General features: G+C 39.8%; 1 protein-coding gene across 1 annotated transcript in view; it reads left to right on the forward strand.

The window, feature by feature from the left end:
* LOC137571854 (collagen alpha-1(XXV) chain-like) overlaps window positions 1–14,312 on the forward strand; it is a 207,064-nt gene extending 192,752 nt beyond the window's left edge. The window contains exons 34-35 of the mRNA XM_068281586.1: window positions 5,853–5,891; window positions 11,068–14,312. Of these exons, the coding sequence (XP_068137687.1) occupies window positions 5,853–5,891; window positions 11,068–11,103 (75 nt within the window). The 3' untranslated portion in view covers window positions 11,104–14,312. The remainder of the gene's footprint in view (window positions 1–5,852; window positions 5,892–11,067) is intronic.
* Window positions 14,313–14,554: the final 242 nt, after the last annotated feature.

Genomic DNA, 14,554 nt, shown 5'->3' on the forward strand with positions numbered 1-14,554 from the left:
CTTACACACATTTTAGTATATGCGGCAGACTGCGTTGATAGGGAAAGTGGAGGAAACCTGCCTTAAAGCAGGGAAAAAACCACATATATAAGTAGATAAATACTTGATCTACTTACATAACACATGTATTATACTGTCCACGTTTTTGATTTCAGTGAATGTTAAATAGTAAATGTCGAGAATCCTGTTCCTGGTGGGGGCCATGTCTTTTGCCCACAGTTAAAGCTAGCTCATGATGTCATTTCTGCCCTTTACTTTTTTTCTTGTCTCCTCCAATCGCTGAGTCGCCTCAGCCTTGCTTGTAAACACAAGTGATTAGGGGATTAGGTTTCAGATAAGCAGCTGGCAGGGAAATAAAGGGAAGAGGAGGAATAGATTATAGATAAAAAGAACCCCCAGCATGCAATTCTTTGGCACGACTACTAAAGGGCCAGTGCTCCTTAAGTATGTGATAACTCCAAATCATGACAGCAGAAAAAGTTTTGAAAGTTTTGAATGCAGGCTTAGCATCTTTATCACTTAATACACTCAGATCAATTGCTGTTGAAATTTGATTTTTATGGTGACGATACCGCTTTAAAAATGACACACCTTTCAGTCATGTGTATAATGCTAGACAGGAAGTATGTCATCTTAATATCTGCACATGCGCACAACACACACACCAAAATTTTAACATTTGTGCGTCACCATGTGCAGTGCGGAGTAATACTCTGCAGCTTCATTGTCAGCTGGAGCACATCGCAGGAAGTGTGTCATGTTCCATTGGTTTTAATTGCCATTGTGACAAGGTGCGGTAGAAGAGGCAATGCAGCATGTTAAGTGTAAGAGGGCCCTAAATGGTGAAAACTCAAAGAGGAAACTACCAGGCTTTCAGTTTTTAAAAGCACTCTAAGCACTTTAACATCCCTGAACTATTATTAATTTACTGTACAAGAAAGCAAAATCCTTTATAGTAACTGGAGAGCATTAGGTCCAGGTCAACTGTGTAGAGATCAAAGCCAAATCTGTAGCAAAGCAACCCGGATTACCTCAGATAACCAGGATTCCATGAAGTCAAACAGGAGGACACAGCAGCTTCCTGAGACAGCTACTCCCAGTCCAGCACCATCGTATTTAACTGCAAAGTGAATGGTGGATTAGCCACTAGCCAGAAATAGTTTATTGGTGCGATCAGTGAGGAGGATCTCTGCCATCTCTTAAATGGAATAAACAGCACTGGGCGAAACCATCAGATGACCTGAGTGCAGTAACATTGCCACATAGCATTCTATAACCATTCCTCTCCCCTGGAAGTTTTTCATTTATACCCAGAAATTCTGCTTTACTGTGAGCCTGTTATGGGAGAAGCATGAGCCTCTCATTGCTGACTTCATTTTTGGAAGTTCTTATTACCACTGCTGCATTTATCATTAGGAGGTTTTGGTTACAGTCCATCTGTAGAAAGCAACATAAGGTGCCAATGCCAAGAGATACTGCAAAATAAATATACTGTATGTTAGATATTAACTTGCAATGTAACTTGTAGTTGAAGAGATGAGTTGGATTTGGTAAAGTCTTAAGCTAATGTGTTGTAAGCCACAAGTAAGCTTTAGAATCGGAACAGAATTGCTTTAGTAAGCTTTAGGTTAGCAGGAATTGTTGCATGGCCACCTAGCTTTTCATCCTTCCCACTAGTGTTGGGCGAACAGTGTTCGCCACTGTTCGGGTTCTGCAGAACATCACCCTGTTCGGGTGATGTTCGAGTTCGGCCGAACACCTGGTGGTGTTCGGCCAAACTGTTCGGGTTCGCCCGAACGGCTCAATGCCTGGCCGAACAGGGCCCCTGTTCGGCCGAATACGGACCCCCTATGGGGTCGCAGGCATAAGGGGGGAGCATGCCCCGATCGCGGGGGGGGGGGGGGGGGGGGCGGAAATTCCCCCCACCCCCTCCGCTAGCGCTCCCCCCTCTGCCCGCTTCCCCATACAAAAGTTTAAGGATAGTAAAACAATACCGGTGGTAGTGGCTGGCAGTGGGCGGCACTGTGAAGTGAGTGAGGAGGAGGAGTCCGGAGAGTGACGCGTTGAGGGAGGCCGGGCAGCGGGCGGTTCAGCGGTAGTACCCTTGTGGTACTTCCGCCCTTTCTCTGACCTCACGCCCGCTGCCCGGCCTCCCTCAACGCGTCACTCTCCGGTCTCCTCCTCCTCACTCACTTCACAGTGCCGCCCACTGCCAGCCACTACTACCGGTACTGTTTTACTTTCCTTAAACTTTTGTATGGGGAAGCGGGCAGAGGGGGGAGCGCTAGCGGAGGGGGTGGGGGGAATTTCCGACCCCCTCCCCGCGATCTGGGCATGCTCCCCCCTTATGCCTGCGACCCCATAGGGCCCCCAAAAGCGGGATGTTCGGGGAGTTCGGGGTTCGGCCCGAACATGCCGAACATCTCGGCCATGTTCGGCGAACTTTCCCGAACCCGAACATCCAGGTGTTCGCCCAACACTACTTCCCACCCTTGCCCTGGAATCTTCCAGACTTCAAATTGCTGTCCTTTGCTGTGTGTGTTACACCAGCATCATCCAGGGGGGCACATAATCTTTCGGAAGTCTTGAATTGAAGCCTGTAAGCAGTATCACCATGTGTCACACTGCTTTCATCTAGCAAATTAGGCAAATAAGCAAGCTAATTTTTCTCTTGGGTATATCACAATGGTACATGCTAGGCTGGCTGGCTTCAGCATGTAGTGTTGGCGGTATAGTGGTGAGCATAGCTGCCTTCCAAGCAGTTGACCTGGGTTTGATCCCTGGCCAATGCATGTGAGCTTGCTTTTGAGACCCTACAAATCCCTGGAAGACAAGATCCATGAAGGAGGAGGAGGGAGAGAGGGAGAGGGAGAGAGAGAGATTTTTTCTTCTGCCGGATGATCCTTAGTCCGATTTGAATCGCGGAAAGCATCCCTAGAAGAAATCCTGTTGTTGTCACTTCTTCTAGGGGCTTCCTTGTGATTGGCTAACAAAATTCCACATTCTGCCGGAATTACGCATCGTTCCATGGAATTTCCGCTATAGCTCTATGGCAATTCCGTTCCGATGCGACGGAACGGAATCACCAAATTCCCGGCCGGAATCGCGGAAAACGGAATTCCGTGAAACGCGGTGAGCATCCCTAGTGAAAATTGGCCATGCTTCTACAGTAACAAGCTCACAGTACGAATCATAGTTCCTCCTTAATATAGAGAGCAGAGCATGCTCCAGGTAAAATGTATCTTCATCTCTATTCATGAGTTCATACAATCAGCCAGGTGTCTTTCTGAACAGAGATTGCTCTGAATGATGGCAAGCTTTAAGTGTGCATGGGATCAGCAGTTTTGCGAATGACACAGTAAAATAAATGTATGTTGATGATTTATAAGACTTAGGTTATAGAATGGTTATCACTTATGAGTGTCCTTTTACTATATTGCATATATACTTTTGTAACGTCGTCTTTGCTATGCAAGAGCGGTTATTCTTGCAGTAAGGAGCTAGTGGAAGTGAGGACCACTATGCTTTTGAGGGTTTTATTTTTAGAAAGGTTATTAGCATACAGTACTTATGAAATCATTTTAGAAGGTAAGAATAATGGCCCATAAAGTGATCTGAGCAGCATTTTTAACTCCCAGGGAATTTCAATAGCACATTAAAAATAATGCATGCTAGCAATGTGGATCATTACTAAAAAATCCATTCTACCTCTTCTTTTTTTAAATGTCTGTTAGAGGCTTCTATTGCCCTACTTCCATGGCCGCCTGCTGTCTGCAGAAAGAGCAGGTTGGGGGGGGGGGGGAGGGGTAGGACACTGGGACACTGTACTTCAAACAGTTTGGAGATGTTACACTTGATTACATTCACACCTTCCGCTGGATAAATGATGTGGGGGGGAGGGGGGAGAGATGGCAACTCCTACAGCTATTGGAAACCAGGACAAACTGCAGAAAGAAAAAGCTGCTTGGATCCCTTTAAAGGAGGCATTGGCTTATGAACAGTTGACTTGCTTTACTAGCAATGCAAACAATGGTTTTGCATCTGACTGAGTAAAGAAGTGTCAATAATTTCTTGGTTTTTAAAGGTCAGGTGGTAGGTTTAGGGATGACAGGTATAGAGTGGTTAGTGATTGTATCACAGTTCAAGTCAAGTTTAGTTTAACTAAATTATGGCTAGATTACAATTATCAATGGTTTGGGACATGGGTTATGGATAGACACTTTTTCAAAGGCGTAGCCTTTAAGCTTGATACACACTATCTATTATAATTGGCCAATTACTGACCAAATTTACTACCTCCATGTAGTATAAGGGTCTACAGATATTAAATACTATGAGCGGATTTTTTAGGTATATCCTCATACCACATGAAGGTGGTATAATTGGTCAGTGATTGGTCAATCATAATTGAAAGTGTGTACCAGGCTTTAGGGTGCATACACACTTCCAATTTTGATTGGCCAGTTTTATGATAATATCTATGTTTATAAATCTCCCCAAGAATTGAACAAAACTGGCATTCATAGGACATACTGATGTACTAAAACAATACCTCATGCAGGAACAATACCTGTTGTTTTATGTGATGCAAACATTATCCAAAGTGCTGTATGGATTTATAGTATATAATACAAATGTACATGCACACATCATAGCAATACAGAAAATACGGACTTAAATATTACTGTATATCACACACATACAGTATACATATAGAGGAGAAAACAAAGTAGGTACTGTCAATATAAAATAGAAGAAAAATATATCAGTTTATGAAGATAGTAGGTTGGAACTATCTTCTTAAACTATCTGGTTGAACTTGATGGATTTTTTCAACCAAACTAACTTTGTAATATAAAAGGTAAGAGCAACTGGTGAAGTGAATATAAGATGGTATTGTGTGCCTAAAATGATAGCTTAGGATAAATCAGTTGCCTACTATAGATGATAGATTTGCATAAAGAGGTAAGTTTTTAAGTTATGTTTGAAGATTTGAAAGTTTGGAGAGTGTTCATTAGTTTTTTTTGAAAGGAGCATTAATTCAGTGCAGATGCTTGTAACAAAGGCTAGACTAGAAAAAAATACTTAAAACTATTGTTTTTGGGAAACAAAACACGCACTGCTTACCAGCACTTTAAAAAAATCCCAACTGTGAAGAGTGGAAGAGAAAGAAATTTTGTTTTTCGAACAGTTACGTTCCAGTCCTGACTTCAGTCCCAATTAAATGCTAAGGCATGCTTAAAGGGAACCTTAACTGAGAGGGATATGGATGTTTTCTTTTAAACAATACCAGTTGCCTGGCAGTCCTGCTGATCTCTTTGGCTGCAATAGTGGCTGAATCACATACCTGAAACAAGCATGCAGCTAATCCAGTCTGACTCCAGTCAGAGCACCTGATCTGTATGCTTGTTGAGGGGCTGTGGCTAAAAGTATTAGAGACACAGGATCAGAAGGAGAGTCAGGCAACTGGTATTACTTTAAAAGGAAAAACCCATATCGTTCTCAGTTTAGGTTCCCTTTAATGAAGACCATTCAAGCAATACATCCCAAAAATACACTCTAAGTTCTAAAGATCATTTAACTGAGGTTATATATAACCAATAAATGGGGTTGTACTACGTTTTCTAACTATAAAGATTCATATTAATTTTATTGAATAATGATAACTACTTTAGCAATTTGTTTAGTAAAATATTGTATGTGTCTTATAAATGAGACTGTATTTTAGTTAGGAATTATATCACAGTTTAGGAGCCCTTTATAGTCAAACTTTTTTTGGCCCCTGTTATCAACCTTATGGTTGCATGTTGCATTAATAGATATATAATGTTGTTCATTGTATGCTTAAACAGGGACCAGATGGACTTCCAATGCCTGGTTGCTGGCAAAAGGTGAGTTCAGACTAGTACAGCTGTATTAAGCTAAATTACTTTATTATCTAGTGCATGAGCCTGTGGACATGTCTTTTGCAGTTACTGAGAATGTGTGAGAATGTTTAAAGAAGAATTCCTGTCTAATTTAAAAGAAGGACATTGGAGAAGCTCAGATCACTAAGGCCCTGTTCACACTTGGAACAGCAAATGGCGATCGCAATTGTCCAGCGATTTTGCATTGCTGTGTTATGCAATGTTTCAGCGATTGTATTTTGCGTTTTTCATTTCAGTTAATGAGAATCGCGACACAATCGCTGGAAAAATGCTACATGCAGCATGTTTGCAAACACCCTGCAATCGCCACAGTGTGAGTAATCGGATTACTTGTGCTGCAGCCAGTGATCAGCAAAGTGTGAAATGCTGCCTGAAAATGCCCGAGACTGAATGAGGCCTAAATGGAGTCAATTATTTCATTGCAATGGACAAAGAGATAAAGGCCCTTATCCAATTCACCTTTTCTTCTAAATTTTCTTCTTGGTGATATTTTTACCCCTTATCCATAACATGCTTTTTAGGCCACTGGCAAGCCAAAGAATATTCCAAATAATAGTGCTTTATCACCCTTTCAATTGCAGAGTGCCAAAAAATGGAGAATTGAAAACTCACCTAATGGTCATTTTCCTTCCCATGTGCATCTCTATGGCAGCCTATGTGTGGGGCTAGCTCCACTCCCTATCCCCTCATAGGGCTCTGTAGCTATAAAATTAGGTGACCCCCCAATGCAAGGCATTCTTTGTAACTATAACTCACCGAAGATCAATGAAGGGTGGAAATTGCCTAGGCTGCCATGAAGATGCACATGGAAAGATGGTAAGGAAATTACGGCTAGGGGAGTGTTCATTTTTGCATTTTTATGTGCCCCCATGGCAGCATGTGTGTGGGAACTAGCTATAGTAATAAAGAAAGGGAGGGACAAGTCAATGCTGCTAAACACACAAAATAAATTTATCTATAAGCAATAATGGTTCTTAAATAACTCTCTTTACAAATGAAATAAAAGAAAAAGCAACTGGATCAACCTTGTAGTGAGAGATGAACATATGGACTGAACATATGGACTGAGGACCATGGCTTGGTTTGGCACATCTTGTCTCTAGGAAAAGGCTGCCCATGATGTAGAAGTACTTCTTGTCAAATGCGCCGTAATCTCCAAGGGTAAATCAAGGTCAATAGTCCTGTAGGAGTCCTTGTTAACCCAGACTAGCCAATTGGATATAGTTCTAGAAGAGTCTGGAGAGCTTTTCCTGCACCTGGATGGAATGGCGAACAGAGGTTCTGACTTCCTGAAGTTCTTGGTTAGACTGAAATATGCCTGAAGTGTCCATGACACATCTAAATCATGTAAGCTTGCGGTTCCTTGGTCATTTAAAGCTGGCAAAGTCCAGTCTTGGCTGAAGAGAAAAGAACTGGCCGCCTTGGGAATAAAATTTGTAATGGTCTGACCACAACCCGGACTGGGAAAAACATCAGGTAGGGCTCAGCATGACCCAAAGCCTGGATTTCGGATACCCTCCCAGCTGAGGATATAGTTACCAGGAAGACTGCCTTTAAAGTCACATCTCAAATTTTGGAATTTTCAGCCAGGTGAAAATAGCTAGAAGACCAGTAGTTTAACACCTGAGTCTAATCCCATTTTGTAAAAAGAGTGGATCTTAATTGCCATCTTGATGAATTCAACTATGGAATCCTTGCCATAACCACGCAGCAGATGCGGAAGACAACACACAATATACAGGATCACACTGGAAACCTCAGTGATTGTTTTTTACTATCACCAGATTGACAACCCTAACCATGTAGGACAGTTAGACCTGAAATTGATAGTCCCCTAAGACCAACAGAAAAGGGGCCTTCTCTGAATTAATTAAATTGATGTTTAATTTTACCACACAGGTCACCACCAGTAGAGGCTGAACCTGATGAAAGGCCACAGAAATATCGTCAGGTCACGACTAAAATGGAAAAAATATTACAGATAAACTGCAGGGATACAATCTAAGGAGAGGGGGGAAAAAATTATGTCTTGCATTGGTGGTCGCCTAATCTTATAGCTACAGTAGGTCCTATTGGGGGTTAGTGGTTTGAGCTAAGCCCACACATATGCTGCCATGGAGTCACATGGAAAGATATTTTAAACTAAACATGAAAAATTATGGAGAAAAAGTTAATTGAATAAGGGCCAAAAGGCCAATATCTAATCTCTGACACTTGCTACAAGGGGCATGAGGGGCTCATATCCAGCACTTTCTCTTGAGGAAGGGCTGTGACATATTCTCTAAAATTATTATTTTTTGTTTGTGATCTTCAAAAGAGTTAATGGATTTCTTCTTTAATGTTTTCACTGCATGTTAAATATTTATAAAATGACTACTTAAGAAAACAACTAAGCTTAGTGAAAATGGTAGAAATCAACAAAGATCATTTACATATCCCTTTTTTTATTCATGCAAAATAGGATGCCATTTTTTTATTTATGTATAATCAGATGCCAGCCCATATATTCCCCTTTCAGTTATTTGTAGTTGGAAATTAATAAAACCTCTGTCAGGTTTTATACGGTAATTGTTTTAAAATTGGTGGCCTTTTGAACTTAATTCCTGTCCCAGTGACACCAGAACCCTCTTGTCAGTTTAGTTGCCAATCTCTAATCTAATACACTTGTATGGAAAAATCTACTAGCAATACCCAAGTTAATGCTACAGAATAATACATGGGAATAGGATTGTTTATGAAATATCTCCACAATAGTTTTGTTTTGTTTATTAAGTTTTAAGTTAATTTTAAAAACAAGCTTGATTTGCCCTCAAGCACAATTACTAGAGTGTGAATCCATCCCATGAGCAATATCAGCCGAAATGGTCGATAGCTTTGAGGGGGACTCTCCAAAAAAAAGGGACAGTACAGAAAGAGTATTTTTTCTCTTCCCCCAAGGGATCCATTGTCACTTATGCTCAGGGAGGTTCGGATAGCAACCAACACACATGTAAGAGTAGGTCCTGACTCCGGGGAGGACTTAAGTTATGATTACTTATGGAATTTAAAAGCCTTTTATAATAAGGGTCTCTCTAAAACATCCATCCCCTCCCAAGTAAATGGGTAGAAGTTGGTCATCTTGACCTCCCTTCTAACTCTAATAAAAGTTTAGGTAATACATTTTATCTGAACTAAAACATGAATAAATGTTTAAATGAGAAAAGAAACAAAACAAAAACAAATTACCCAATCTTTGAATGTACTGTCAAGCATTCCTGCTGGTCTATCTGACACAGCTAATGTAATAACACATGCCTTTTTCTTTCTATAACTTGGAGTGCAGAACATAGGCAATCTATAAGTAAATAATTCATGCTTAGTGTGTTTTACAATCTGAATTTGCCGTGGCGGGGAATGTCGGCTGTCCACACAAGCAAAGCCGTGTGCTTTAGTGACACAGGCCAGAAAAATTCATCAAGACATTTTGCCTGTGTACAGAAGACTCAACCTGCAGGCGCTTCTACTATATAAACATATTACTTATTTATTGTCCCTCGAGTCACTCAAAAACTTCCTTGGCAACCAATGGCATTCATGATACCTAGTATTTACCGGTGACACACTACTCTCACAAGTTGGACAAGCCGGCTTTTTACTTCTGTTCTTGATGGACTTCTAATATTTGCATATAAAGAGCTTTATACTTTGGTAGTGCTGATCCAATCCCATTTTTGCTTATACATATTTTGAAGCACATGGGCTGCACATGACTACAACTGCACAATGCTATTTGTTTAAAGTTTTGCCAGTCCTCATTAACTTCTGATTTAATGCAGGCAGAGTTGCAAACTTTTCCCAGTTAATAGCACACAATGCGACTCAAATAAATTAGGGCCAGTATGTCATAAAATAAGATTTAATGTTGTTTTACCAGTGAGAAGAAACTTTGCTGTAGGCAGACCCACCCAATTTAGCCTTCTGTAGCTGCCTTTCTTGTTTCACAAGCTCTCAATGAATCCATAAGCCACTCTCATTACCTTTCAGACTCATTTGGTATCATTTGAGGAGTATCAAAACCTTTTTCAGCTTATAACTTCTCAAGGAAAAAAATATTTAATAAAATATAAATTAAAATGGTTAATATTAATGTCCAATCCAACATTTTTATAGAAATCCTTTTTTTACAGGGACCCTGAGCAGATTGCATGGGTATGCATTTAAGCATACCCATGAATACATGGTAATACACTTACCAGCCGTGATGTAAAGCATTCTGCCCCCCGGTATGGCTGCTGTTAATAACATTGGGCTGGCGACTCTCAGCAAAGTCGCGCTGTGAGCCCAGAAGCGGACGTCGGGTCATACAGTCTGCGCATGCTCTGGCTTCCAGCGTAACTTTGCTTAGAGTTACCGGCCCCAATGTAACTTACAGCGGTCACACCGGGGGCAGAATGCTTTACATCGTGGCCAGTAAGTGAGGCGGTATTACCATGTATTCGTGGGTATGCACCGTATGCTTTAATGCCTGATCTGCTCAGGGTCCCTTTAAAAGCAACCTATCCCTACAACAGAAGCAGAAATATGCACACAAAATGCACTGTTTGTTTTTTGCCTACACTACCAGACAACTTATAGCTGTTTTCCTGTTTCTTTTTGCAGTGACAAGCCTAACCATGCAAGCATGAAGTTGTAAATAATTAAAACTGTGTATTTATAGAAAAACATCGAAAATAATGATTTCATGAGTTTACATATACCTACTTCAACCTGTTCATAAGTCCATTTGTTGTGATCTTGCACAAGCTATTTGGCAGTAGTGAAGGCTGCTGTTGGAATTTTTGGAGCGGTGGAGTTACCCGACCATACGTTTGACACTACATGACACTACATTAGTGCTTAGCTCATAAATGATATTATGCCTGGCATGTAAGATCATCAAGAATCAATTTGTTTAAAGCATAGGTCCACATACTGGCCAATAATCCATACCACCTGAAATACAGTGCCAAGTAGCACCAGTGATCTATGTCATCCTAAATGTGTGTACAGACTAACGGCATGCATGACGTCTTCAGAGTTTGCTGTGTGGTTGAACCTCACATGCTAGATGAATGCTTATTGTGGCTACTTACCCAATACCATAACTTTCATTCAATTGAAGGGAGTGACACCATGGCTTATAGCAAGAAAGAGATAAGTCTGAGATGAAAGAGCCATGTTGTTCTGTTTTGGAGATCCATCCACTGGTGTTTCATCTCCTACTTGACAAGTCCAAATCTACTACTGAGGCTTAAAGATCCTGATTATCTTCAGCATCTTTTTTCATTCCACGCTGCACAAGGCCCTCCAGGAAGTAGAAGACGGGCATATTATCGTTCTCAACTGAGTTCCATGGATGCAACAAAGTTTGGAGTTGAGCTGTGTCAAAGGCTGCATTCTCTGCTGTATAAGAAATATGAGAAAGCCTTGTATTTATTCAACAGACCAAACATTACTCCTGTGTTTCTCACTAAACAAGCACTGTTGGAGATCCTATTAATTGGAGACTCACCAATTTTCTGATGGAAGCTTTATTGACACAAGAGTAAAATGTGTGACCCCGAGTCACAGGATCTTACAGTCATTGATTTAGTCCATTTATCTTCATGTTCCCTTTACAAACAAGTTTTGTAATGTGCAGTTTATGTTTAAAAATCCAGCCACAGTAAGAGTTGTGGTCGCCAAAGGATTTTTGCTTTGTGCTTTTGCCCAACATGCTGATGATCAATCATCATGCCTTATTTTATTGCTTTTGTACTTTTATTCACAAGGCCTTGATAAAAGCATTGATGTATTGAAGAGATTAGATGTTAGTGCATAGCACAGTGACATTATCAATGTGTGGCTAATTTTATTTGCATATTCCAAATCCAGATGATATAGCTGCTTATACATTTGTAGATGTAATATATTATTTGTCTAATTATTATTCATGCAGAAGAAATGTTTATTTTTGGTTTTATTCTACTTAAACAAAAAGGCTAAAAAATACTATTACTGTGTTTACTTAAGACAATGTTTCAAACCTCTGTTTTTACTGTGGAACACACACCACATCGATATAGAGATGTAGCTAGGCAGTTTTCTGAGTCTGGTTGTGTCTTTCTCTTTGTCTACAATTACTTGTTTGATGCTCTCTTTAGAAGCATATTAATGATTATATGTTCACATAGAAGTCACATTTTTGGTGGACATGCAAAACATGCCTGTCTCTCATATGTAATTATTTGAGTAATTCAATGCAGTGGCAACACAAATATTACGTCCCCTATGTTGTCTGCCCTTTGTTAAATGATTGATTATAATAAAGAATCCTTAGGCAACTTCTTCAATCATCAAGTCTTGAATAGTAAATATTTATCGGTGCTGACCCCTACACCAGCCATGCACTGCATTAATCTTAATAATGCCTAAATAAAAGTACAGCCCTGTTGCTGTTCCCACAGCTCATAATAACATATCTATACTGGTATGAAGTCATGAAGACTTCTGCTTTCAGTTCAAAATGAATATCTTCAGTTCAAAATGAATGCTTCCAAACAACTGCTGTTTTATCTCCAGCCAGGAATTTGATACAGACTAACAATTTTTGAGGTGGCTGTGAAGTAGTTAGGAATATGGAGCCATCTAATGTGTTTTTTTCTAACTGAAAGCAGTTGTTCCAAAAGGGAAAAGGCACACTTTCAAATTCACCACACTTTTTGTGAACGCATAACAATTAAAGGAAGAGAAGTGAGTTGCCTCAGGGAAAAAGCTGTGATGCAAAATGACAGTTTTGCTGTATGTTTGGGAATTTTTTTTGCCTTCATCAGTATGTTAAAATACACATCAGTATTATATTATTTTATATACCCTTTATTGCTTCAGAACACATATAACTATCTTAGGTATTATTATTTTACTAAAATATTTTGTTCCTGGAAATTTCTATATAAGTTGTTTTATTAGAAAGAAAACATCCACCTATATGTATGCATTCATAGGAACTAACAGTACATTCTTAATCACTTCCGAATTTATGTCTGACAGAAGTGTTGTGCATTTACTTCTGTAAAGGATTTGGTTGGCTGATAAAGCATAAGAATACATTATGTACTTCTTAACTTCTTCATCACATGTTTATGGTCTGTAGCTTGTATCACTACTTACGTGCTTTGATCTTAGTTGACATCATTGCCTTAGACTGCAAATTGTAATGCCAGCTTTAGATCTCACATAACAGATACATTCAGTTTCAGCAGCTGCACAAATGACTATAATAGAGCTATTTCAGATTTTATAGGCTAGCCTTACCCTGAGTGGGATTTGAAATGATTTAAGTTCCAGTCATAAATTAAGTTAATTTCCAATAATCTGCCAGGAATCTGTTTTATGTTTTATAAATCTGCCCATAATCTCATGACGCTCTAATTATATGTGGAGTAGCTTCCTTCATTTACAAACAACTATTGTCACTGAGAATGCTTCTCCTGGACCTACACTATCTGCAAAATACCTCCAGAAAAATGAAGCTTCAATGTAATGTAAGACCTTAGCCAGGGTAGCTGCAATTTTTCAGCTACCCTGGTTCAAATGGCATAAACTAGTTCATTGTTACATAGCGTTTTTGATATTGCCCCATCTCTAGATGGCCCATGCCTGCAGCAGGTCATACATGTTAGTAAAGATGTTGGTCTGGTTTTGTCCTTTTCTGCAAAGGGAACCTAGTAAAGAAAACCTCTCTCCTACCTTCACCATTGACCCTCAGCATTAATCAGTCCTCCCATGGCACTCTTTAGGCCTCTTTTTTTTTTACAATAGCATTCGGTATCCATGGATCCACCAAGTATTACAGAAAGAGTATGGGACCTTCAACAATTCTAGGAGAGCACTAATCATCACTGAAAGTGTAAAGCTTTTCATTGCCAGGAGAGTCACTTACCTGGAGAGAAGGAAGAAGGTCCTTTATCTCCAGCCAGGAGAATTTGATTTCCCTCAACTGCAGCTGTCCTATAAGCTTGTGATTGTGGTAGGTTGTGCAGGCACAATCCTACTGCTTCCATTCTAATAGATGATTGCTGGATAACACAAAGGCCTTTTTGTTTGAGGGGTGAGGGAGAGAAGCCAGATCAGGTGACAACCACTGCACGGCTGTAGACAGTTTCCTAACAGGGCTGCCTTTTTGTGTTTCTTCTTTAAGAAAGGTTATGATCACCTAATACACTTATAAAACATTAACATTAAGTTACTAGTTTGAAATGTAATATATTGTTTCAAGTTTTGTGTTATATATATTTTTTTTTTTTAGATCTCCTTTTTGTTTTGTTTTTGTAATGCAGAATCTCACATTCACCCTTTCTGAATAAATATTGATCTTTTGATAGAAAAGTTTGCGTCTCTCGCCTGTCAATCAAATTCCCAGACCTTTTTCAGATGTCTGCAACTATTTTTTTTTTTATCCAGCCAGCTCTTATTCCCTACCTCGTTCTAACACACATGTATATTTGCATTCCTTGTGTGAATATGAGTTGTAAAACTACATTTCATTCATATGATATGACTGAAAATAGCCATTAACTTTGTCCAATGACTTTAGTAGCCACATTTGTTGGTTGCATTAAGAACAAATT

The sequence above is a fragment of the Hyperolius riggenbachi genome, chromosome 1, assembly GCF_040937935.1.
Source record: "Hyperolius riggenbachi isolate aHypRig1 chromosome 1, aHypRig1.pri, whole genome shotgun sequence".
In the NCBI taxonomy this organism is placed as follows: domain Eukaryota; kingdom Metazoa; phylum Chordata; class Amphibia; order Anura; family Hyperoliidae; genus Hyperolius; species Hyperolius riggenbachi.